This window comes from Nerophis ophidion, linkage group LG17, assembly GCF_033978795.1.
Source record: "Nerophis ophidion isolate RoL-2023_Sa linkage group LG17, RoL_Noph_v1.0, whole genome shotgun sequence".
NCBI lineage: Eukaryota > Metazoa > Chordata > Actinopteri > Syngnathiformes > Syngnathidae > Nerophis > Nerophis ophidion.
Window position 1 is genome coordinate 15,703,524 of NC_084627.1, and position 25,026 is coordinate 15,728,549.

The window sequence follows — 25,026 nt, forward strand, 5'->3', positions numbered from 1 at the left end:
CGTAAGTCTTGAACTATACCAAGTATTTCAATGGTTGGAATCTGCGCCTTTGCATGATATACTACAGCAGGGGTCACCAATGCGGTGCCCACGGGCACCAGGTCGCCCGTGAGGACCAGATGAGTCGCCCGCCCACCTGTTCTAAAAATAGCTCAAATACTGTAGCAGCACTTACCAGTGAGCTGCCTCTATTTTTTTTTAAATTTGATTTATTTACTAGCAAGCTGGTCTCGATTTGCTCGACATTTTTAATTCTAAGAGAGACAAAACTCAAATAGAATTTGAAAATCCAAGAAAATATTTTAAAGACTTGGTTTTCACTTGTTTAAATAAATTCATTTATTTTTTTTACCTAGCTTGTTATAACTTTCAGAAAGACAATTTTAGAGAAAAAATACAACCTTAAAAATGATTTTAGGATTTTTAAACACATACATTTTAAACTTTGAAATTCCTTCCTCTTCTTTCCTGACAATTTAAATCAATGTTCAGGTATATATTTTTTTTTTATTGTAAAGAATAATAAATACATTTTAATTAAATTCTTCATTTTAGCTTCTGTTTTTTCGACGATGAATATTTGTGAAATGGTTCTTTAAATTTATGATTAAAATAAAAAAAAATATTCTGACAAATCTAGAAAATCTAATTTAAATCTTATTTTAAAGTCTTTCGAATTTCTTTTAAAATTTTTGTACTGGAAAATCTAGAAGAAATAATGATTTGTCTTTGTTAAAAATATAGCGTGGTCCAAATTGTTATATATTATAACAAAGTGCAGATTGGATTTTAACCTATTTAAAACATGTCATCAAAATTCTAAAATTAATCTTAATCAGGAAAAATTACTAATGATGTTCCATTGATTCTTTTTTAAATTGTTTCAAAAAGATTCGAATTAGCTAGTTTTTCTCTTCTTTTTTTTTGGTAGAATTTTGAATTTTAAAGAGTCGAAATCGAAGATAAACTATGTTTCAAAGTTTAATTTTCATTTTTTTCGTGTTTTCTCCTCTTTTAAACCGTTCAATAAGTGTTTTTTTCATCATTTATTCTCGACAAAAAAACCTTCCGTAAAAAGAAAAAAAATGTACGACGGAATGACAGACAGAAATACCATTTATTTAAGTGTGTATCAAACTGGTAGCCCTTCGCATTAATTAGCACCCAAGAATAGCTCTTGGTTTCAAAAAGGTTGGTGACCCCTGTACTACAGTATTTTTCAGACTATAAGTCGCACCTGCCGAAAATGCATAATAAAGAAGAAAAAAAACATAATTGTCGCACTGGAGTATAAGTCACATTTTGAAGGGAAATGTATTCGATAAAACCCAACACTAAGAATAGACATATGAAAGGCAATTTAAAATGAATAAAGAATAGTGAACAACAGGCTGAATAAGTGTACATTATATGACGCATAAATAACCAACTGAGAAGGTGCCTGCTATGTTAACAGTTTTACAACAACATTTCTCAACAAGCTATTTCAAGGAATTTAGGGATTTTACCATCTACGGTCCGTAAAGTCATCAAAAAGTTCAGAGAATCTGGAGAAATCACTGCACGTAAGCAAAGATATTACGGACTTTTGATCCCTCAGGCGGTACTGCATCAAAATCAGACATCAGTGTGTAAAGGATATCACCACATGGGCTCAGGAACACTTCATAAAACCACTATCAGTAACTACAGATGGTTGCTACATCTGTAAGTGCAAGTTAAAAGTCTTCTATGCAAAACCAAACCCATTTATCAACAATATCCTGAAACGCCGCCGGCTTGGCTGGGCCCTACTCACCTAAGATGGAGTAATGCAAAGTGGAAAGGTGTTCTGTGGTCTGACGAGTCCACATTTCAAATTATGTTTGGAAACAGAGGACATGGTGTCCTCCAGAACAAAGTTATAGGCGCAAAGTTCAAAAGCCAGCATCTGTGATGGAATGGGGGTGTATTAGTGCCCAAGGCATGGGTAACTTACACATCTGTGAAGGCACCATTAATGTTGAAAGGTCCATACAGGTTTTGGAGCAACATATGTTGTCATCCAAGCAATGTTATAATGGACGCCCCTGCTTATTTCAGCAAGACAAGTGTTACAACAGTGTGGCTTTGTAAAAAAAAAAAAAAAGAGTACGCCTGCAGTCCAGACCTGTCTCCCGTTGAAAATGTGTGGCGCATTATGAAGCGTAAAATACGACAACGGAGACCCCGGACTTTTGAAGGACTGAAGCTCTACATAAAACAAGAATGGGAAAGAATTTCACTTTCAAAGCTTCAACAATTAGTTTCCTCAGTTCCCAAACGTTTATTGAGTGTTGTTAAAAGAAAAGGTGATGTAACACAGTGGTGAACATGCCCTTTCCCAACTACTTTGGCACGTGTTGCAGCCATGAAATTCTAAGTTAATTATTATTTGCAAAAAAAATAAAGTTTATGAGTTTGAACATCAGATATCTTGTCTTTGTAGTGCATTCAATGGAATATGGGTAGAAAAGGATTTGCAAATTATTATTTCAGACGCATGTTCGTCAAACTAATAATAATAATACCTGCTATAGCAGCCGCAACATTAATACGGCCACAACGACAACTCTTGCTGACCTACTGCCCTCGGTAATGGCACCATTCCCAAAGTATGTGGGCTCTATTGATAACCTCACTAACAACTTTAACAACGCCCTGCGCGAAACCATTGATAACATAGCACCGCTAAAGTTAAAAAAGGCTCCAAAAAAGCGTACCCCGTGGTTTACAGAAGAAACTAGAGCTCAGAAATTATTATGCAGAAAGCTGGAACGCAAATGGCGCACAACTAAACTTGAGGTGCACCATCAAGCATGGTGTGATGGTCTAATAACTTATAAACGCATGCTTACCTTAGCTAAAGCTAATTATTACTCAAATCTCATCCACCGTAATAAAAACGATCCTAAATTTTTGTTTAGTACGGTAGCATCGCTAACCCAACAAGGGACTCCTTCCAGTAGCTCCACCCACTCAGCTGATGACTTTATGCAATTCTTTAGTAAGAAAATTGAAGTCATTAGAAAGGAGATTAAAGACAATGCGTCCCAGCTACAACGGGGTTCTATTAACACTGACACGATTGTATATACGGCGGATACTGCAAATATCCAAAAAAGTTTCTCTCGTTTTGAGGAAATAACATTAGAGGAATTGTTACAACGTGTAAATGGAATAAAACAAACAACATGTTTACTTGACCCTCTTCCTGGGAAACTGATCAAGGAGCTCTTTGTATTATTAGGTCCATCAGTGCTAAATATTATAAACGTATCACTTTCCTCGGGCACTGTTCCCCTAGCATTCAAAAAAGCGGTTATTCATCCTCTTCTTAAAAGACCTAACCTCGATCCTGACCTCATGGTAAACTACCGACCGGTGTCTCACCTTCCCTTTATTTCAAAAATCCTCGAAAAAATTGTTGCGGAGCAGTTAAATGAACACTTAGCGTCTAACAATCTATGTGAAACCTTTCAATCCGGTTTCAGGGCAAATCACTCGACGGAGACAGCCCTCGCAAAAATGACTAATGATCTATTGCTAACGATGGATTCTGATGCGTCATCTATGTTGCTGCTCCTCGATCTTAGCGCTGCTTTCGATACCGTCGATCATAATATTTTATTAGAACGTATCAAAACACGAATTGGTATGTCAGACTTAGCCCTGTCTTGGTTTAACTCTTATCTTACTGATAGGATGCAGTGTGTCTCCCATAACAATGTGACCTCGGACTACGTTAAGGTAACGTGTGGAGTTCCCCAGGGTTCGGTCCTTGGCCCTGCACTCTTCAGCATCTACATGCTGCCGCTAGGTGACATCATACGCAAATACGGTGTTAGCTTTCACTGTTATGCTGATGACACCCAACTCTACATGCCCCTAAAGCTGACCAACACGCCGGATTGTAGTCAGCTGGAGGCGTGTCTTAATGAAATTAAACAATGGATGTCCGCTAACTTTTTGCAACTCAACGCCAAAAAAACGGAAATGCTGATTATCGGTCCTGCTAGACACCGAACTCTATTTAATAATACAACTCTAACATTTGACAACCAAACAATTAAACAAGGCGACACGGTAAAGAATCTGGGTATTATCTTCGACCCAACTCTCTCCTTTGAGGCACACATTAAAAGCGTTACTAAAACGGCCTTCTTTCATCTCCGTAACATCGCTAAAATTCGCTCCATTCTGTCCACTAAAGACGCTGAGATCATTATCCATGCGTTTGTTACGTCTCGCCTCGACTACTGTAACGTATTATTTTCGGGTCTCCCCATGTCTAGCATTAAAAGATTACAGTTGGTACAAAATGCGGCTGCTAGACTTTTGACAAGAACAAGAAAGTTTGATCACATTACGCCTGTACTGGCTCACCTGCACTGGCTTCCTGTGCACTTAAGATGTGACTTTAAGGTTTTACTACTTACGTATAAAATACTACACGGTCTAGCTCCATCCTATCTTGCCGATTGTATTGTACCATATGTCCCGGCAAGAAATCTGCGTTCAAAGGACTCCGGCTTATTAGTGATTCCCAAAGCCCAAAAAAAGTCTGCGGGCTATAGAGCATTTTCATTTCGGGCTCCAGTACTCTGGAATGCCCTCCCGGTAACAGTTCGCGATGCCACCTCAGTAGAAGCATTTAAGTCTCACCTTAAAACTCATTTGTATACTCTAGCCTTTAAATAGACTCCCTTTTTAGACCAGTTGATCTGCCGTTTCTTTTCTTTTTCTTCTATGTCCCACTCTCCCGTGTGGAGGGGGTCCGGTCCGATCCGGTGGCCATGTACTGCTCGCCTGTGTATCGGCTGGGGACATCTCTGCGCTGCTGGTCCGCCTACGCTTGGGATGGTTTCCTGCTGGCTCCGCTGTGAACGGGACTCTCGCTGCTGTGTCTTAGATCCTCTTTGGACTGGACTCTCGCGACTGTGTTGTATCTATTGTGGATTGAACTTTCACAGTATCCTGTTAGATCCGCTCGACATCCATTGCTTTCCTCCTCTCTAAGGTTCTCATAGTCATCATTGTCACCGACATCCCACTGGGTGTGAGTTTTCCTTGCCCTTATGTGGGCCTACCGAGGATGTCGTGGTGGTTTGTGCAGCCCTTTGAGACACTAGTGATTTAGGGCTATATAAGTAAACATTGATTGATTGATTGATTGATATTTACATCTAGCACAATTTCCCAACTCATATGGAAACGGGGTTTGTAGTTACTACCGTAATCTAAGTCACAGCAGCTCAGACGAGGCACCAAGCAGTGTGGGTGGAGAGCGTTTCCAGAGCAGCCAGCTTGAAATGGGGGGGAAGAAGATTTTTATAACAAAGTTCTAGAGCTTAGTGATCGGATTGTAGGTGGGGCTTTATCGCATTCATATTTCGCTTTGTTGCATTTATGTTGCGCTTAGCTTTATTGTAGAATACGTCAAAGGAAAGGGTGTGATGTTCATATGTTGTCAATATTCAGTGTTTTATCGTGCATAGTTAACATTGTAAAACCCACATTCTTTAATTTTATGTACATTCTGGGTGTCTCATTCAGTTAAAAAATGTAAAATTTCATTCCGTTTTTTAAGGCGGTCTGTGAGGTTTTGTATTAGTGTTCCTAAAAATCAGATATACCGGCCCCCAGACACATTTTTTTTCTCTAAATTTGGCCCCCAGAGGCAAGATAAATGCCCTAATGTTAAGGCGTCCTTGTAGATAGCTGAAAAAGTTATCGGCAAATTTTGATTAAATGTTCAGAAAAAGTCAGAAAGGATCAAATGATTCAGACTCTTACTATTGGGATGTGGTTTTTCTAGTTTTCTATTTATTCCTTTATATATTTGTTCATTGGCTGCAATACATCTGCTTGGTGTCTAATAATCTTACTTGGAGCCAATGGGAGCTCCACTATACCGCTGATAAAAAACAGGAAAAAAAAAACCCAACAATACTGAATTGACATTTTGTGACTTGATTATTAACCAAATATTAGTGATATTGTTATTATAAGCGCTAACGCAGACGGACGATTTATAGAGGCGACGTGATCACTTCTGTAATAATCAGTGACGAAGAAAAACAAAAGCAAAGTTTGTGATATGTTTTTTAAATTAATGAGCTGCGTATGCTTAAAATTATCAAACATATATTACATATTTACTTACATGTATATATCACCCGAATGGAGGCATTTGGATGTTTTCATGGGCCCTATAGGCAGAACAAATAAATGTGACAGTGGATAAAAAATGTTTTTTGAATCAACCCATTTAGGAAGACGTGCTGAATGTGGCTTGGCATTGTCTTGCTGAAATAAGCAGGGGCGTCCATGAAGGAGACGGCGCTTAAATGGCAGCATATGTTGTTCCAAAACCTGTGTGTACCTTTCAGCATTAAGGGTGCCTTCACAGATGTGTAAGTTACCCATGCCTTGAGAATTAATGCACCCCCATACCATCCCAGATGATGGCTTTTGAACTTTGTGTCAATAACAGTCTGGATGGTTCGCTTCCCCTTTGGTCCAGATAACACAATGTCGAATTTTTCCAAAAACAAGTTGAAATGTGGACTTGTCAGACCACAGAACACTTTTCCACTTTGCATCAGTCCATCTTAGATGATCTTCTCAAATAAGGCGGCGGCGTTTCTGGATGTTGCTGATAAATGGCTTTTGCTTTGCATAGTAGAGCTTCAACTTGCACTTACAGATGTAGCGACAAACTGTATTTAATGACAGTAGTTATCTGAAGTGTTCCTGAGCCCATGTGGTGATATCCTTTAGAGATTGATGTCGGTTTTTGATACAGTGCCGTCTGAGGTGTCGAAGGTCACGGTCATTCAACGTTAGTTTCTGGCCATACCGCTTACGTGGAGTGATTTCTCCAGATTCTCTGAACCTTTTGATGATATTATGGACCGTAGATGTTGAAATCCCTAAATTTCTTGCAATTGCACTTTGAGAAACGCTGTTCTTAAGCTGTTTAAATATTTGCTCACGCAGTTGTGGACTGTGGAGAGGCAGAGCCGATGGGCCGACGGCGGGGCAGGGCACGCTGCAGCCCTGCCCAACATGGCTGCAAGGAGGCGGAGAATGCGGCGGAGCGTGGCTCACACACCGGTACACATTTAACCCATGATGTTTAAAAGGGAGAAGGAGGAGAGATCGCAGAAGGAGTAGGAGCAAGAACGACAGGTGGAAAGACACGAGAGACGGAGACGCGGCCGACTGAAGAGCGGACTGGAGAGCGAGACACGGAGGAGCGAGCAGCTGCCTTATTCAAAAATAAAAGAGTCAAACCTGCTAAAAGCGATGTCCTTCCTGGGTGGTCAGTAGAACCCGAGCGGCGACAGGGAAAGTCGTCCACATGGACAAAGGGGTGTACCTCGCCCCATCCTTTCTTGTGAAAGTGAGCATTTTTGGGGAAGCTTTTTTTATACCCAATCATAGCACCCACCTGTTCCCAATTAGCCTGAACATCAAATATGTTATCTTGTAGCATATTCAACTGAATATAGGTTGAAAATGATTTGCAAATTATTGTTTTCTGTTTATATTTGCAATTAACACAATTTCCCAACTCATATGGAAACGGGTTTTGTATTTTCTATTGTGTTTCGGCGTCTATTATCAAGGTCACCGACGCCACGGAACGAATGCACGGACAAAAACGAAGAAGTCGCCGCACAAAACGGACTGACTTGGAGTCTTCACATAAACCGATCCCTCCCGAGTGCGGGAATTGGGTCCCGCCTGCCTGCCAGTCTGGGTGAAAACGATCACATTCAGCTGCGTGTTGAGTTGTCCGTCAGCCATGTTGTGAGAACGCGCCGCCGTTTACAGTGCAACCCCAAAAAAAGACGCTTGCGAAGCAGGAAAAACAACAACAACAGCATACACCTACAGTAGAGTTTGCGTTCAAGGTTGTTAAGCTGGTGGGGGATTCGAAAATGAGGAAAACACACACAGAGAAGGGGGAAAAATTCCATTTGTTTTGAAAAGCAGCGTCTGCAGAGCATCAACATCTGTCTTTAGTTAGGCAAAAAAAAGGAGTACAGACATCCTTTTCACTTATTTGCTTAAAACGGGGGGAAACATTTTCTCATTTCCCCCTGAATTCTCATGTCTGACACGACACAATAGCCAGCACATAATCAAGCATGCGAACTGGAGACAAATAAACATTTATGACGCCGAACACGCCGTGGAAGCAACACAAACAAAACCTCTGACTTTTTTTTTGCTCTCAGTCCAATAAATTGAGGCCCACACTTTTTTTTTTTTTTTGCTGCATTTGTGTATTCAAGAAAATGAGTAGCGAAAAAGAAAATCCTGCAGCTATAAATAGAGTCGTAAAATTAAAAAGACGCGGACATTCGGGAGCTTCTGGGATTGCCGGTGCCTGGAGGAGCGCTGATTGTGCTTACGCCAGGGGTGCCCATTACGTCCATCGCGAGCTACCAGTCGACCGCGGGGGGTGTGTCAGTCGATCTCGAGCCAGGCTTTTAAAAAAATAGACCTAAATATTAGTGATCATCAATCTTCACCAAGACGTCACTTAAATGACATTCACGGTACCGGAGGGTCTTGTGAGATGACGCTGGCTGCTGCAAGATCATTATTATTAAAATATGACCAAGAGGAAGGCGAGAAACACTTTTTTTTTCAACAGACTCTCGCGCCGTACCTTCCGTCAAAACTCTAAAGGCCGACTGCACATTTCCTATCTTCACAATAAAAGCCCTGCTTCATGCTGCCTGCGCTAACTAAATACAGAGTCTCGGCGTGCACAAGCGATCCCTCAGAAAGCTGGCGTGCACATCACTTGTGCACGCCAGCTTTCCGAGACTCTTATTTTGTTAGCGCAGGCAGCATGAAGCAGGGCTTTTATTGTGAAGATAGGAGATGTGCAGTCGGCCTTTAGAGTTTTGACGGAAGGGACGGCGCGAAAGTCTGTTGAAATAAAAAGTGTTTCTCGCCTTCCTCTCTGTCATTTTTTCATAATAATGAACTGGCAGCAGCCAGCGTCATCTCACAAGACCCTCGGGTGCCGTGAATGTCAATCAAGCAAGCTACGGAATTTGCCGCCATTGTTTTTCTTGTAAAGTGTATGGAAGCTGGATGAATTAGATGCCAAAAACCAACCACTTTCATGTGGTATTGTACAGAAAGGACAACTTTTTTTCTCCTCCATTTGAAAATGTGGGTGTTATCATCATTACTATCTGATTCCAATCAATGCAAGTCATCAGAATCAGGTAATACACCAACTTATATTCCTGTCTTCGTGAAAGAAAGACATCTATATGTGTTACACATGCTTGTATTATCATTAAACACATTTAACTTGTTTACAAAAATGTCTCTTTCATAAATAAATAAATATAAATGATATATATAAATGAGGTAGATCCCCTCGAGCTGGTCAATTGAAAAGTAGCTCGCCTGCAGAAAAAGTGTGGGCACCCCTGGCTTACGCTGATACTTGGCCATTCTTTGCACCTTTTAAAAAAAAAAAAAAAAAAAGAAAAGAAACGGCACCACCAATTAAACACGCTTGTAAATTACTCCCAATGAGGCTCACGCCTGCCAACGCCGGGCAGTAAATAATCCACGCACGCTCATCCAAAAGGCAACCACCCACGACCCCTTTTCACCGCTGCCCACACGCAAACCCCTCGTACACAAAAACAACCCCCGTCCAGTTATTGGCCAATAGCTTTTTTTCTTACAACTTAAAATGAATGTGTTTTAGATATTATAAGCATGTTGTTGAAGAAGAATTTCCCAGTATATTCAATATACACTTTTCTTTTTGGGGCCCTAATATGTTTTTTTTTTCTGAATGCTAATGCATGCGTACAAACACTGTGCATACATCTGTGCACTCTTTAATTTAGATTACACATTCAGTCACAATAATTTGAAGGGGAATTTTTCCTATTATTCCTCATTCTTATGCTTTCTTTTTCCATTTTTTTATTGGAGATGTCACGTAATGGCTTTTTTTGTTACGACGGTCGCACATAATGATGCGCATTTTGTCCACCCCAAGATGCAAGAAGACCAAATCGGACATGACTAGCAGGTAAGATCTTGGTTTAATATACAAAAATGACAAAAATCAACAAAGGAAAACATGTGACGAACGCACGGGAAGCTAAGGGAATACTTAGCACAGAAAAGAGGAACGTCTCGTGAGTGTTGCTTACCGCAAAAAAAGGATCAAGGATGAACGGAGGGAGAAGGCAGGCTTAAAGGTGAACATTATCACAATTTCAGAAAGGTTAAAACCATTAAAAATCAGTTCCCAGTGGCTTATTTCATTTTTCGAAGTTTTTTTCAAAATTTTACCCGTCACGCAATATCCAAAAAAAAAAGCTTCAAAGTGCCTGATTTTCACCATCGCTATATCCACCCGTCCATTTTTCTGTGACGTCACTGCGTGATGCCAATACAAACAAACATGGCGGATAAAACAGAAAGACATAGCGACATTAGCTCGGATTCAGACTCGGATTTTAGCAGCTTAAGCGATTCAACAAATTACGCATGTATTGAAACGGATGGTTGGAGTGTGGAGGCAGATAGTGAAAATGAAATTGAAGAAGAAACTAAAGCTATTGAGCCATATCACGACAAACAGCGGCAACAAGGACGAATTTGGCGATCGCCTTCTAACCAACGATTGCATCTTTTGACCATTGGTGCAACTTGAATCTGTCGATTGGTAAGTGTTTGTTTGGCATTAAAAGTGGGTGGAGGGAAAGGCTGGATGCAAATATAGCTAAAAATGAGGCATAATGATGCAATTTGTACATACAGCTAGCCTAAATAGCATGTTAGCATCGATTAGCATGCCGTGACCATTGATTTGTCTGATTAGCACTCCACATGAGTCAACTTGAATCCATCCCTGATCATGTTGTTACACCCTCCGATAACACACCGACGAGGCATGATGTCTCCAAGGTACGGAAAACAGTCGAAAAAACGGAAAATAACAGAGCTGATTTGACTTGGTGTGTGTAATGTGTTTGAGAAAATGGCGGATTGCTTCCTGTTGTGACGTCACTGGTGAAAGGGTATTACTCCGACAGCGAACAATTGAAAGGCGTTTCAATCGCCAAATTCACCTTTTTAGAGTTCGGAAATCGGTTAAAAAAAACATATGGTCTTTTTTCTGCAACATCAAGGTATATATTGACGCTTAGATAGGTCTGGTGATAATGTTCCCCTTTAAATACAGAAGTAAACAATTACCACAGGTGCACGTCAAAAGGCAGAGCAGGTGGAACAAATGCGAAACAATGGTAACAAGATAAATAAGGAAGTGCACAAACAAACTCAGAACCTTAAGAGTCCAAAACAATCAGAAAACACAAAAGGATCACAACATTTTTGCCGATATCCGATATTGTCCACATTGAAAAAACTGAAATCTAAGTACAACCCCTGTTTCCATATGAGTTGGGAAATTGTGTTAGATGTAAATATAAACGGAATACAATGATTTGTAAATCATTTTCAACCCATATTCAGTTGAATATGCTACAAAGACAACATATTTGATGTTCAAACTGCTATTTTTTTTTTTTTTGTGCAAATAATTATTAACTTTAGAATTTGATGCCAGCAACATGTGCCAAAGAAGTTGGGAAAGATGGCAATAAATACTGATAAAGTTGAGGAATGTTCATCAAACACCTATTTAGAACATCCCACAGGTGTGCAGGCTAATTGGGAACCGGTGGGTGCCATGATTGGGTATAAAAACAGCTTACCAAAAAATGTTCAGTCTTTCACAAGGAAGGATGGGGCGAGGTACACCCCTTTGTCCACAACTGCGTGAGCAAATAGTCAAACAGTTTGAGAACAACGTTTCTCAAAGTCCAATTGCAAGAAATTTAGGGATTTCAACATCTACGGTGCATAATATCATCAACGAGTTCAGAGAATCTGGTGGCATGGCCGGAGACCAACATTGAATGACCGTGACCTTCGATCCCTCAGACAGCACTGTATCAAAAACTGACATCAATCTCTAAAGGATATCATCACATGGGCTCAGGAACACTTTGGAAAACCACTGTCACTAAATACAGTTGGTCGCTACATCTGTAAGTGCAACTTAAAGCTCTACTATGCAAAGCGAAAGCCATTTATCAACAACATCCAGAAACGCCGCCGGCTTCTCTGGGCCCGATATAATCTACAAACGTACGATTAAATATCTCAAATAAGGGTGATATATGCTTATCTTCTGTCTGAAAAGATAATTCTTCTCCATAAGCAGATTTTATGTTAGGTTGTTTTACTTGTCTCAAGTGTTTTGGTCCTAAATGAACTCAGTAAGATATTACAGCTCGTTGCTAAGATTTCTTGTCCTATATTGAGTAAAACCTGCTTGAAACTAGAATATCAAATGTTGCAAAGCTGTGTCATCAACACTCACAAGTATAAAACTACTTTTTTAAAGTAATAATTTCATATTTCAAGCATGAACAAACAAATCATGACTTTGACACAATTGTCTCAAAATTAAAAACATATGACCGCCAAATGGACTTTGCTGTTTTATTTTCAATGAAACAAAAGAAAAAATATGTACTCATATAGTAGTACAGTCGGCACAGTACAGTAAACTGACAGTTAATAATTAGACATTTAAAATGTAAAATGTCTAACAATTTTGAACAGGAATAGTTCATGCACATTCAGAAGAATTATTCAAAATTACAATTAAAACATTTTTGGCCGGAGGCCGGGCTGTTCATATGTGCACTAATTGACTGAAATAGCATGCACTTGTTATTAGTGAGTATATACTTATTTTAAAATATTTTTCATTGACGTTAGCTAATTTTACTAGTTTTGGAAAGTCTTGAGAAGCCAAATTTTCAATTTTAGTTAAAGAAAATATACCCCTGATTTTTGTAATTTTTTTTTCTTGTATTTGAACATTGCCTTTTTGCAGTGCAACTCTTAATTAATGATACCGATACATACAGTCGTGGAATTGAAACATTATTATGCCTAATTTTGTTGTGATGACCCGCTGGATGCATTAAACAATGTAACAAGATTTTCCAAAATAAATCAACTCGAGTTATGGGAAAAAAATGCCAACATGGCACTGCCATATTTATTATTGAAGTCACAAAGTGCGTTATTTTTTTAACATGCCTCAGGTGGAGGGTAAGGGGTAGCGGGGGGTGTATATTGTAGCGTCCCGGGAGAGTTAGTGCTGCAAGGGTAAATCTGGGTATATGATCCGTTGTGTTTATGTTTTGTTACGGAGCGGATGTTCTCCCGAAATGTGTTTGTCATTTTTGTTTGGTGTGGGTTCACAGTGTGGCGCATATTTGTAACAGTGTTAAAGTTGTTTATACGGCCACCCTCAGCATGACCTGTATGGCTGTTGACCAAGTATGCTTTGCACTCACTTGTGTGTGTGAAAAGCCATAGATATTAGCCATAGGTATTAGCTTTCACTGTTATGCTGATGACACCCAACTCTACATGCCCCTAAAGCCGACCAACACGCCGGATTGTAGTCAGTTGGAAGCGTGTCTTAATGAAATTAAACAATGGATGTCCGCAAATTATTTGCAACTTAACGCCATGAAACGGAAATGCTGATTATCGGTCCTGCTAGACACCGACCTCTATTTAATAATACAACTTTAACATTTGACAACCAAATAATAAAACAAGCTGACTCGGTAAAAAATCTGGGTATTATCTTCGACCCAACTCTCTCCTTTGAGTCACACATTAAAATCGTTACTAAAACGGCCTTCTTTCATCTCCGTAATATCGCTAAAATTCACTCCATTTTGTCCACTAAAGACGCTGAGATCATTATCTATGCGTTTGTTACGTCTCGTCTCGATTACTGTAACGTATTATTTTCAGGTCTCCCCATGTCTAGCATTAAAAGATTACAGTTGGTACAAAATGCGGCTGCTAGACTTTTGACAAGAACAAGAAAGTTTGATCATATTACGCCTGTACTGGCTCACCTGCACTGGCTTCCTGTGCACTTAAGATGTGACTTTAAGGTTTTATTACTTACGTATAAAATACTACACGGTCTAGCTCCATCCTATCTTGCCGATTGTATTGTACCATATGTCCCGGCAAGAAATCTGCGTTCAAAAGACTCCGGCTTATTAGTGATTCCTAGAGCCCAAAAAAAGTTTGCGGGCTATAGAGCGTTTTCCGTTCGGGCTCCAGTACTCTGGAATGCCCTCCCGGTAACAGTTCGAGATGCTACCTCAGTAGAAGCATTTAAGTCTCACCTTAAAACTCATCTGTATACTCTAGCCTTTAAATAGACCTCCTTTTTAGACCAGTTGATCTGCCGCTTCTTTTCTTTTTTCTCCTCTGTCCCACATTTGAGGACCTCTCCAAGGTTTCTCATAGTCAGCATTGTCACTGGCGTCCCACTGGATGTGAATTCTCCCTGCCCACTGGGTGTGAGTTTTCCCTGCCCTTTTGTGTGTTCTTCCGAGGATGTTGTAGTCGTAATGGTTTGTACAGTCCTTTGAGTCATTTGTGATTTAGGGCTATATAAATAAACATTGATTGATTGATTGATATTATTTTATTGGGCCAGCACTATTGGCGCTGTTTACTTCTCCCTACGTCGTGTACACAGCTGCGTTTTAAAAAGTAATAAATTGTACTTTTTGAAAAACTTATACCGATCATTTTGAAACTGATTCTGATATTTTCTGATATTACATTTTTAAGCATTTATCGGACGATAATACCGGCTGTCCGTTGTTATCGGACATATCTAGTTTTAATGCATTCTGAGTAGTCAATAAATGTTGGCAAAAGTCATTTTAAAATGAAGACGATTGGGGTCACTCTATTTTCAAAAGGCTCACCAGATGAAAGGGCGCATTAAAGTGGTCATATTATTATTATTGAAAACACTTCCTTGTGGTTTACATCAGTGGTCCCCAACCACCGGGCCATGGCCCGATTGGTACCGGGCCGCAGTTTAATTTTGTATTCATTTTTATTTAAAAAAAAAAATGTTTTTGTTTTTTTTGTTTTTTATTTTTATTTTTATTAAATCAACATAAAAAACACAATGTACACTTACAATTAGTGCACAAACCACAAAAACCTCCCTTTTTCATGACAAAGAAGAAAAAAAAAAAAAGAAAAAAAAAAAGAGCACCCCCGGGCCGCGGGAAAAAAAGGTTGGGGACCACTGGTCTACATAACAGGTAATGGTGGTTCTTCGGTCAAAATGTTGCATGAATTATGTTTCACAGATCACCTCTTAAAGCACCTCTTCCTCAGGAAGACTATTTACAATGTAAATAGTCATGGAAATAAAGAAAACACATTGAATGAGAACGTGTGTCCAAACTTTTGACCTGTGAAGTGAAGTGAATTATATTTATATAGCGCTTTTTCTCTAGTGACTCAAAGCCCTTTACATAGTGAAACCTAATATCTAAGTTACATTCAAACCAGTGTGGGTGGCACTGGGAGCAGGTGGGTAAAGTGTCTTGCCCAAGGACACAACGGCAGTGACTAGGATGGCAGAAGCGGGAATCGAACCTGCAACCCTCAAGTTGCTGGCACGGGCACTCTACCAACCAAGCTATACCGCCCCTGTACTGTATGTGTCACTGTGATGCTGTGTGAATAAGAGAACTTTAATTACAGTTTTTTTTCTGCAAACTGTGTTGTTTTTCAAATGCATTAAAAAATGCACGTTGCGTCGTCACTGCACTGCAAAAAGTCAGTGTTCAAAAACAAGAATAACAAATACAAAAGTTAGGGGTATTTTGTTAGAACTAAGCAAAATTATCTGCCAGTAGAACAAGAAAATTTGGCTTGTCAAGACGTTCCAAAACAAGTAAAATCAGCTAACCTCGATGAACCAAAAAATACCTTAAAATAAGTATATTCTCACTAATACAACTGTAAGTATTTTCTATTGTTTCACTGAAAATAAAACAGCAAAGTCCATTTGGCTGTCATCTGTTTTAATATGAGACACGATTGTGTCAGTCATTTTTTTTTTCATGCTTGAAATAAGAAATGATGACTTTGAAAAAGCAGTTTTATACTTGTGAGTGTTGATGACCCAGCCTTACAACAGTTGATATTCTAGTTTTAAGCATGTTTTACTCAATATAGGTCATCAAATCTCAGCAACAAGCTGTAAAATCTTACTGAGATCATTTAGGACCAAAACCCTTTAAACAAGTAAAACATACACTCTGCTCAGTGAGAAGAATGATCTTATCAGACAGAAAATAAGCAAATATCATTCTTATTTGAGATATTTAATCTTACTTGGTCTGGCAGTACTTGGCCAACTACAGTTGTGTTATGTAAAATCACCCAGGTTGACCGTAACGGATGCTACACCGTACGTCACAAAAACGTCTAGACGAGAAAACTGTCGGATTACTCAGACCTCGAAGCGGGGCCCTATTTTAAGCACCTTCTGAGCGTGCCAATCCGTGAAAAGAAAAAAAAAAAATCAATCCAGAAGAACTCGTTTCACCTGGGGCCCAGCTCGTCCTCGCTGCGCCAGACGAAGTCTCCGAACTTCTCATAGAGGGAATTGTAGTGGTGCTGGACTCGGTAGAGCAGAGGCGGAGGGATTTCCATCAAGGTGTTGTAGGCCATCTGCTGCTCTTTGCCGCTCGTGTAGCCGTTGTACAAGCTGTACACTTTGTCCGCTATTTCTACAGAAAGGGGAGAAAAGCAAAAGAGGATTTTACAGTACATGAAATGTGATAGAACCCCCACATTTCTGCAGACCTTTTTCATGGGCATTAGTATAAAAATGAAACTTGGATATGGTTTTTGAGTACAGGGGTCTCAAACTCAATTTACCTGGGGGCCACTCGACACAGAGTCTGGGTGAGGCTGGGCCGCAAGAAAAGATTTCTTAAAAAAAATGTTGCATACTGCTCATTATGTCCAGTTGTATAATGACGTTTCAAATTGTATTCCTTGTGCACTGCAACTTTCTCTGTGCAAATAAGACAATCACTGCATGCTTTGAAAAAGACATGTTTGGGGTTGTGGAATATATTTGTATTCAGCCGACGCATGGAGAATAATGTTATTTCTGCAATGTGTGTCGTTCCACTTTTCCTCCCTACAGCAACACGGCGGTCGGTGGATAATACCCGGCAGAGTACCAGGATAGCGAGCGCAAAAAAGTAACGGCTCCCGGAGTGTTATCCGGCGTCATATAGAGATATATGTAGTGTTCATCGTGTGAGGCAATGCAAATTAAACAATGATAAAAACAAATAACGTTTTTAATTGGTCCAGGTTATCGGGGACTGTTATTACTGACTGTGGAGGGGCGGAGCCGGCGAACGAGCGGAGAGGCGGGGCGTGCCGGGAGCGACGCTACGAGGGAGATCAGGTAAGTGGCTCGCACACCGGGAAACAATTAACTCATCTCCTTACGCTGTATAAAAGGGGAGAAGGAGGAGAGATCGGGGCAGAAGGAGTAGGAGAACCCGCAGCAGTGCACGAGCAAAAACAACGGAGAGCAAGACAAGGACGACGACGAGGCGGGCTGAAAAACCACCGAGGAGCAAGCGGTAGAGAAGGAGCTGTAAAGCGACCAGACCTGAAGACAAGCTTGTGATTTGGAAAAATAAACAGGAGTAAAACCTGCTCAATAATGTCTTTCCTTGATGGTCCGTCGAACCCGCACGACGACGGCAAGAAACTGTCACATTTGGCGCCCAACGCGGAAGGACCATCGGAGGCGAGGGAGGACGGTTTCCTCTGGGCGCTCGTCGGCGCGTTCACCGAGCTGGTGGCAGGCAGCGGCTCGAGGAGTCCTGTCAACAATTGCGGCTCCTACAGGTACTAGCGGACCAGGTGGGGGGAGGCGGCGAGTGCCCCCCCCCCCACAAAGAAGAGGACGAAGAGGTGTCAGAGGAAGAGAACAGCAATGAGGTCTTGGCTGAAGCGTCACACCGGAATGCTGTGCCGGTGAGGCGGAAGTGGCGTCTGCAGACCAGCAGGGCGAGCTGTCGGCTAAAGAGAGGGAGGACGAGCTTGCCTCGGTAAAATAATTGGTAATGGCGGAAGAAAAAGACGAAGAAGAAGATGGTGATGATGAAATAGAAGAAGATGATGAATAAGAAGAAGATGATTATGATGAATCAGAACATGATGATGATAAAGAGGAAGAAGAAGATGATGATGATGAAGACAAAGAGGACAAGGACGAAATGGAAAAAGGAAATGAGGAGAGGACAGGTGGCCGTGGCAGTCTTCATTTCCCGGCCCTTAAAAAGAAGGAAGGGGGAGTAGGCTCAGCCGGTCGGAGGCCCGGCTTGCGACTGGCGATGGAGGTATGTGGAGGGGCGCAGCCGGCGAAGGAGCAGCGGGGCGGGGCACGCTGGAGCCCGGCCCAAGATGGCGGCGAGGAGGCGGAGACGATGACCGAGCGGAGGGGCGGGGCGTGCCGGTAGCGACGCTACGAGCGAGATCAGGTGCACGGCTCGCACACCGGGAAACAATTCTCATCTCCTGACGCTATATAAAAGGGGAGAAGGAGGAGAGATCGGGGCAGAAGGAGTAGGAGAACCCGCAGCAGTGCACGAGCAAAAACAACGGAGAGCAAGACGACGACGACGACGAGGGCGGCTGAAAAACCACCGAGGAGCAAGCGGTAGAGTAGGAGCTGTAAAGCGACCAGACCTGAAGACAAGCTTGTGATTTGGAAAAATAAACAGGAGTAAAACCTGCGCAGTAATGTCTTTCCTTGATGGTCCGTCGAACCCGCACGACGACGGCAAGAAACTGTCCCATTTGGCGCCCAACGCGGAAGGACCATCGGAGGCGAGGGAGGACGATTTCCTCTGGGCGCTCGTCGGCGCGTTCACCGAGCTGGTGGCAGGCAGCGCCTCGAGGAGTCCTGTCAACAATTGCGGCTCCTACAGGTACTGGCGGACCAGGTGGGGGGAGGCGGCGAGTGCCCCCCCCCCAAAGAAGAGGACGAAGGGGTGTCAGAGGAAGAGAACAGCAATGAGGTCTTGGCTGAAGCGTCACACCGGAAGGCTGTGCCGGTGAGGCGGAAGTGGCGTCTGCAGACCAGTAGGGCGAGCTGTCGGCTAAAGAGAGGGAGGACGAGCTTGCCTCGGTGAAAGAAGTGGTAATGGCGGAAGAAAAAGATGAAGAAGAAGATGGTTATGATGAAATAGAAGAAGATGATTATGATGAATCAGAACATGATGATGATAAAGAGGAAGAAGAAGATGATGATGATGAAGACAAAGAGGACAAGGACGAAATGGAAAAAGGAAATGAGGAGAGGACAGGTGGCCGTGGCAGTCTTCATTTCCCGGCCCTTACAAAAAAGGAGGGGGGAGTAGGCTCAGCCGGTCGGAGGCCCGGCTTGCGACTGGCGATGGAGGTATGTTGGAGGGGCGCAGCCGGCGAAGGAGCAGCGGGGCGGGGCACGCTGGAGCCCGGCCCAAGATGGCGGCGAGGAGGCGGAGACGATGACCGAGCGGAGAGGCGGGGCGTGCCGGTAGCGACGCTACGAGCGAGATCAGGTGCACGGCTCGCACACCGGGAAACAATTCTCATCTCCTGACGCTATATAAAAGGGGAGAAGGAGGAGAGATCGGGGCAGGAGTAGGAGAACCCGCAGCAGTGCACGAGGAGCGAAAACAACGGAGAGCAAGACGACGACGAGCGGCTGAAAAGCCACCAAGGAGCGGGCAGCAGAGAAGGAGCTAAAAAGCGACCAGACCTGAAGACAAGCTTGTGATTTGAAAAAATAAACAAGAGTCAAACCTGCTCAGCAATGTCTTTCCTTGATGGTCCGTGGAACCCGCATGACGACAGCAAGAGACTTTCACACTGACAGACAGGTGTCGCGATGTGACTGCAGCCAGGCACGCGAGAAAATCCTCGTCTCCATGGCAACGTCTCTGTCACTTTCACTCATTTGCCGCTTTTCCACTAACGCAGGGGTAGGCAACCCAGAACGTTGAAAGAGCCATTTTGGACCAACATAACAACATTGTCAAGCGCCATTCATATAAAACTTGCGGGCCGAACTAACATTAAACTTTCATATTAAGGTGGGGGCCGCAATATAACATCTCGTGGGCCGCAAAATAACATATCGTGGGCCGCAATTGGCCCGCGGGCCGCGAGTCTGAGACCCCTGATGTACAGCTTCTACAGCCATATGGAGTCACTCTCCTCTAAACATGACTTAACTTAAATTTCCTTTTATTGTCATTCAAATTTGAACTTTACAGTACAGATGAGAACACAATTTCGTGGCATTAGCTCATGGTAGTGCAGGATAAAAACGCAATAAGGTGCAGATATAAATAAATAGACTACTGTACAGATTAATATATTGCACTTTTTCATATGCATCCACGTTTATGGATGTATGTTATATTGTCTTAATATTCCAGTGAGTTAATCCAATTTTTGGGAGGGAATTGAGGGCATTATTATGATGCGTTCAAGAGTCTTATGGCCTGAGGGACGAAGATGTTAGAGAACCTGGAGGTTTTGGTACGGAAGCTACAGAACCTCTTTCTAGAGTCCAGAAGTGAAAATAGTCCTTGGTGGGGGGGTCGTTCTCCCAGGAAAGCAGACGGACTACTCGAGACATGGCGTGCAGGTAAAAACATGATTTAATCTTGAATCTCAAAAAGGTGAAACCAACAAGGCACACAAGGCGAAAGCACAACTTGAAACACCTCGACTGAACTATGGACATGAAACAAAAGTAGCTAACTGTGGCATGAATAAACAAAAACTTACTTGGCATGGCATGAAAAGAACAGAGGCATTGCATGAAACAAGCAGGACTTACTGTGGCAACAACAGAGCATGAAACGAAAAATGACGCCAGGGCGACTGACTGGCAAAGACGAGCTTAAATACTGCCTCTGACTAGTGCTCGGGAAGCAGGTGAGCGGGCCAGCACTAATCAGAGACAGGTGAACACAATGAGTAATCAAGGTGACAAAACAAACAAGGAAGTGCAAACAGGAACTAATGGAGTCGTCATGGAAACTAAAACAATCAAGGGTGCACAAAAAACAGGAACTAACGGAGTCCGAAACTAGCAGAAAAATAATAGAACATAATCCAGACCACAGAACATGACAAAAACCGTCCTTGGTGGGACGAACCAATTAACGCGCAGTCATCTCAACAGCTGGGAACGAGTGCTCCCGGGCACCGGGGAGCCAGGGTTCATTGGGAGAAACATGAATTCCAACATGTGCTGTGGCGTGGGCAGTTTTCCAACATACCAACAAACCCAAACACACCGCCACAATGAGGATTAGGGTCTTAGTCAGGGTTAGGGTTGGAGTTTGGATCTCGATTCTGGCGAGGGGTTAGGGTTTGGGTGATGGATGGCGTCAGGGTCTGAGGGTTTGGTACGGAGTTAGGGTTGGAATGTTAAACAATTAGGTGTGTGTGAAAAATGCCTTTTTTTTAAAATTGGAAATCAGTATTGCTATACAAGCTGGACAGTGACTACTTGAAAGTACAGCACAGTTTTACCTAGAGCAGTGGTCCCCAACCACCGGGCCGCAGAATAATTTTTTACTAATTTTTATTTAAAAAAAAATAATAAATCCATTTTTTTTTTTTTTTTTTAAATTAAATCAACATAAAAAACACAATATACACTTACGAGTAGTGCACAAACCACAAAAACCTCCCTTTTCATGACAAAAACGTCCCTTTTTCATGACAAAGAAAAAAAAAAAAAGGACACCCCCCCTCCACCTCCCCACCCGGGCCGCGGGACAAATTATTAAGCGTTGACCGGTCCGCGGATACAAAAAGGTTGGGCACCACTGCTCTATATGACAGGAAAATAGCTGTTTTTAAGGTCGTTCTGCAAAAAAGCTCATCAAAGATCCTCTATATGACAGGAAAAAGGCTGTTTTTAAAGTTGTTCTGCAAAAAAGCTCATCAAAGATCCTCTATATGACAGGAAAAAGGCTGTTTTTAAGGTCGTTCTGCAAAAAAGCTCATCAAAGATCCTCTATATGACAGGAAAATAGCTGTTTTTAAGGTTGTTCTGCAAAAAAGCTCATCAAAGATCCTCTATATGACAGGAAAAAGGCTGTTTTTAAAGTTGTTCTGCAAAAAAGCTCATCAAAGATCCTCTATATGACAGGAAAAAGGCTGTTTTTAAGGTCGTTCTGCAAAAAAGCTCATCAAAGATCCTCTATATGACAGGAAAAATGCTGTTTTTGAGGTTTTTCTGCAAAAAAGCTTGTTAAAGATCCTCTATATCAGTGGTCCCCAACCACCGGGCCGTGGCCCGATTGGTACCGGGGCGCAGAAGAATTTTTTATAAAAGAATAAAAAATTTAAAAAATAAATTTGTTTTATTTTTTATTAAATCAACATAAAAAACACAATATACACTTACAATTAGTGCACAAACCACAAAAACCTTCCTTTTCATGACAAAAACGTCCCTTTTTCATGACAAAGAATAAAAAAATTTTAAAAATAAAAATAAATTTCTTTGTTTCTTTGTTTCTTGTGAAGCTTTAACACAGAGCGGTCAAGCGAACATGTTTCTCTACGTCAACCAGCAAGTTTTTGGATGGGAAAATTGTGATATTAAGTCAGCTCTTACCGGAGACTTGAGTGGATTACGCGACCTCATCCTGCAGCTCAAAAAGGCAGCTGTGATCTTGGCTACTCGGTTTCTCTCAGAGACACTGGCGTTCACCGCAGCCATCCGACTTTCAGGTTATGACTTTACAATCTCACTAAAATACTACAAACACAATAAGCAGATAAGGGATGTTCCAGAATTATCCTCGTAAATGTGTCTAATTACATCTGAAACTCTCCCACTACCGCCGCCTAAAGCAGTCGCCTTTTCTTTCTTTTGTGCTTCACTCTAACTTTCCTCATCCACGAATCTTTCATCCTCGCTCATAATAATGGGGAAATTGTCGCTTTCTCGGTCTGAATTGCTCTCACTGCTGGCGGCTCACATTATAAACAATGTGAGTATGTGAGTACTGCCTGAGAGACCCAAAGTCACGGGTATTGAATGTTACGTGCAGTGATTTCTCCCGATTCTCTGAAACTTTTGACCATACGGACCATAGATGGTGAAATCCCTAAATTCCTTGCAGTAGCTCCTTGAGAAATGTTGTTCTTAAACTGTTGGACATTTTGCTCACGTATTTGTTTCCAAAGTGGTGACCCTCGCCCCATCCTTGTTTGTGAATGGCTGAATATTCCATGGAGGCTGCTTTTATACCCAATCATGTCACCCACCTGTTCCCAATTAGCCTGTTCACCTGTGGAGTGTTCCAAATAGGTGTTTGATGAGAATCCCTCAACTTTCTCAGTCTATTTTGCCACTTGTGCCAGCTTTTTTGAAACATGTTGCTGGCATCAAATTCCAAATGAGCTAGAATTTGCGAAAAATAAAGTTTTCCAGTTTGAACGTTAAGTATCTGGTCTTTGCAGTCTATTCAATTAAATTTAGCTTGAAAATGATTTGCAAATCACTGTATTCTGTTTTCATTAACGATTTACAAAACATGCCAACTTTACTGGATTTGGGGTTTTCACTTGTTATTGTTGTTTTTGCATTGTTATTAAAGAGACAGTACAGTACTACATAAGACTTCATTTTGTGTTGAAAGTATACAAACTAAGACTAAAATATGCACTTTTGTCAAGGCTAGAACCCATTATTCATGTTTACATTGTTTCTTATGGACATTTGCTTCAATGCCAACTTTTCCATTCATGAACTCTGTCCAAGAACCAATTAAAGGCCTACTGAAATGAGATTTTTTTTTTATTTAAACGGGGATAGCAGGTCCATTCTATGTGTCATACTTGATCATTTCGCGATATTGCCATATTTTTGCTGAAAGGATTTAGTAGAGAACATCCACGATAAAGTTTGCAACTTTTGGTCGCTAATAAAAAAGCCTTGCTTGTACCGGAAGTAGCAGACGATGTGCGCGTGACGTCACGGGTTGTGGAGCTCCTCACATCTACTTATTGTTTACAATCATGGCCACCAGCAGCAAGAGCGATTCGGACCGAGAAAGCGACGATTTCCCCATTCATTTGAGCGAGGATGAAAGATTCTTGGATGAGGAAAGTTGGAGTAAAACACTACAAAAAAAAAAGACTATACAGTTGGAGCGATTCAGATGTTATCAGACAAATTTACTAGTAAAATTCTGGAAAATTCCTTAGTTGCTTATTGTGTTACTAGTGTTTTAGCGAGATTATATGGTCGTACCTGCACCTTTCTTCAGCACCAGTTGACGAATGATGGCGATGCCCATCTCTGCCCTTCGCAAGGGACCCTCTTCAAAACACGATCTTTCGAAATGATCGCTGCATAATACACTGTACTTTGTGTGTGTGGTCCAATCCAACCGTGTTCGCTTGACCGCTCTGTTCCATAGTAAAGCTTCACCGTCATCTTTCTGGAATGTAAACAATGAAACACCGGCTGTGTTTGTGTTGCTAAAGGCGGCTGCAATACACCGCTTTCCCACCTACAGCTTTCTTCTTTGACGTCTCCATTATTCATTGAACAAATTGCAAAAGATTCAGCAACACAGTGGTCCAGAATACTGTGGAATTATGCGAGGAAAAGAGACGACTTATAGCTGGGAATGGTGCTGGAACAAAATGTCCTCTACAATGCGCACGCGTCATCATACCGTGACGTTTTAGCATGATACTTCCGCGCGAAATTTAAAATTGCAATTTAGTAAACTAAACTGGCTGTATTAGCATGTGTTGCAATGTTAAGATTTCATCATATATATATAAACTATAAGACTGCATGGTTGGTAGTAGTGGGTTTCAGTAGGCCTTTAGGTTGTAAATTAAGAATAATTTCCCATTTTAAAAATGCCTGCTGAAATGTGAGAGGGGAACTCACTATTGCGAGATACGTTTTGAACAAAAACTCCTTTTTGTTTTTGTTTTTTA

The 25,026-nt window shown here is 41.6% G+C and overlaps 1 protein-coding gene across 2 annotated transcripts in view; it reads right to left on the reverse strand.

Moving 5' to 3' along the window:
- Positions 1–25,026, reverse strand: part of LOC133536148 (astrotactin-2-like) — a 747,946-nt gene that overhangs the window by 12,785 nt on the left and 710,135 nt on the right. For both annotated transcript variants that reach the window (XM_061876407.1, XM_061876406.1), the window contains exon 22: positions 16,562–16,745. In XM_061876407.1, the coding sequence (XP_061732391.1) occupies positions 16,562–16,745 (184 nt within the window). The remainder of the gene's footprint in view (positions 1–16,561; positions 16,746–25,026) is intronic.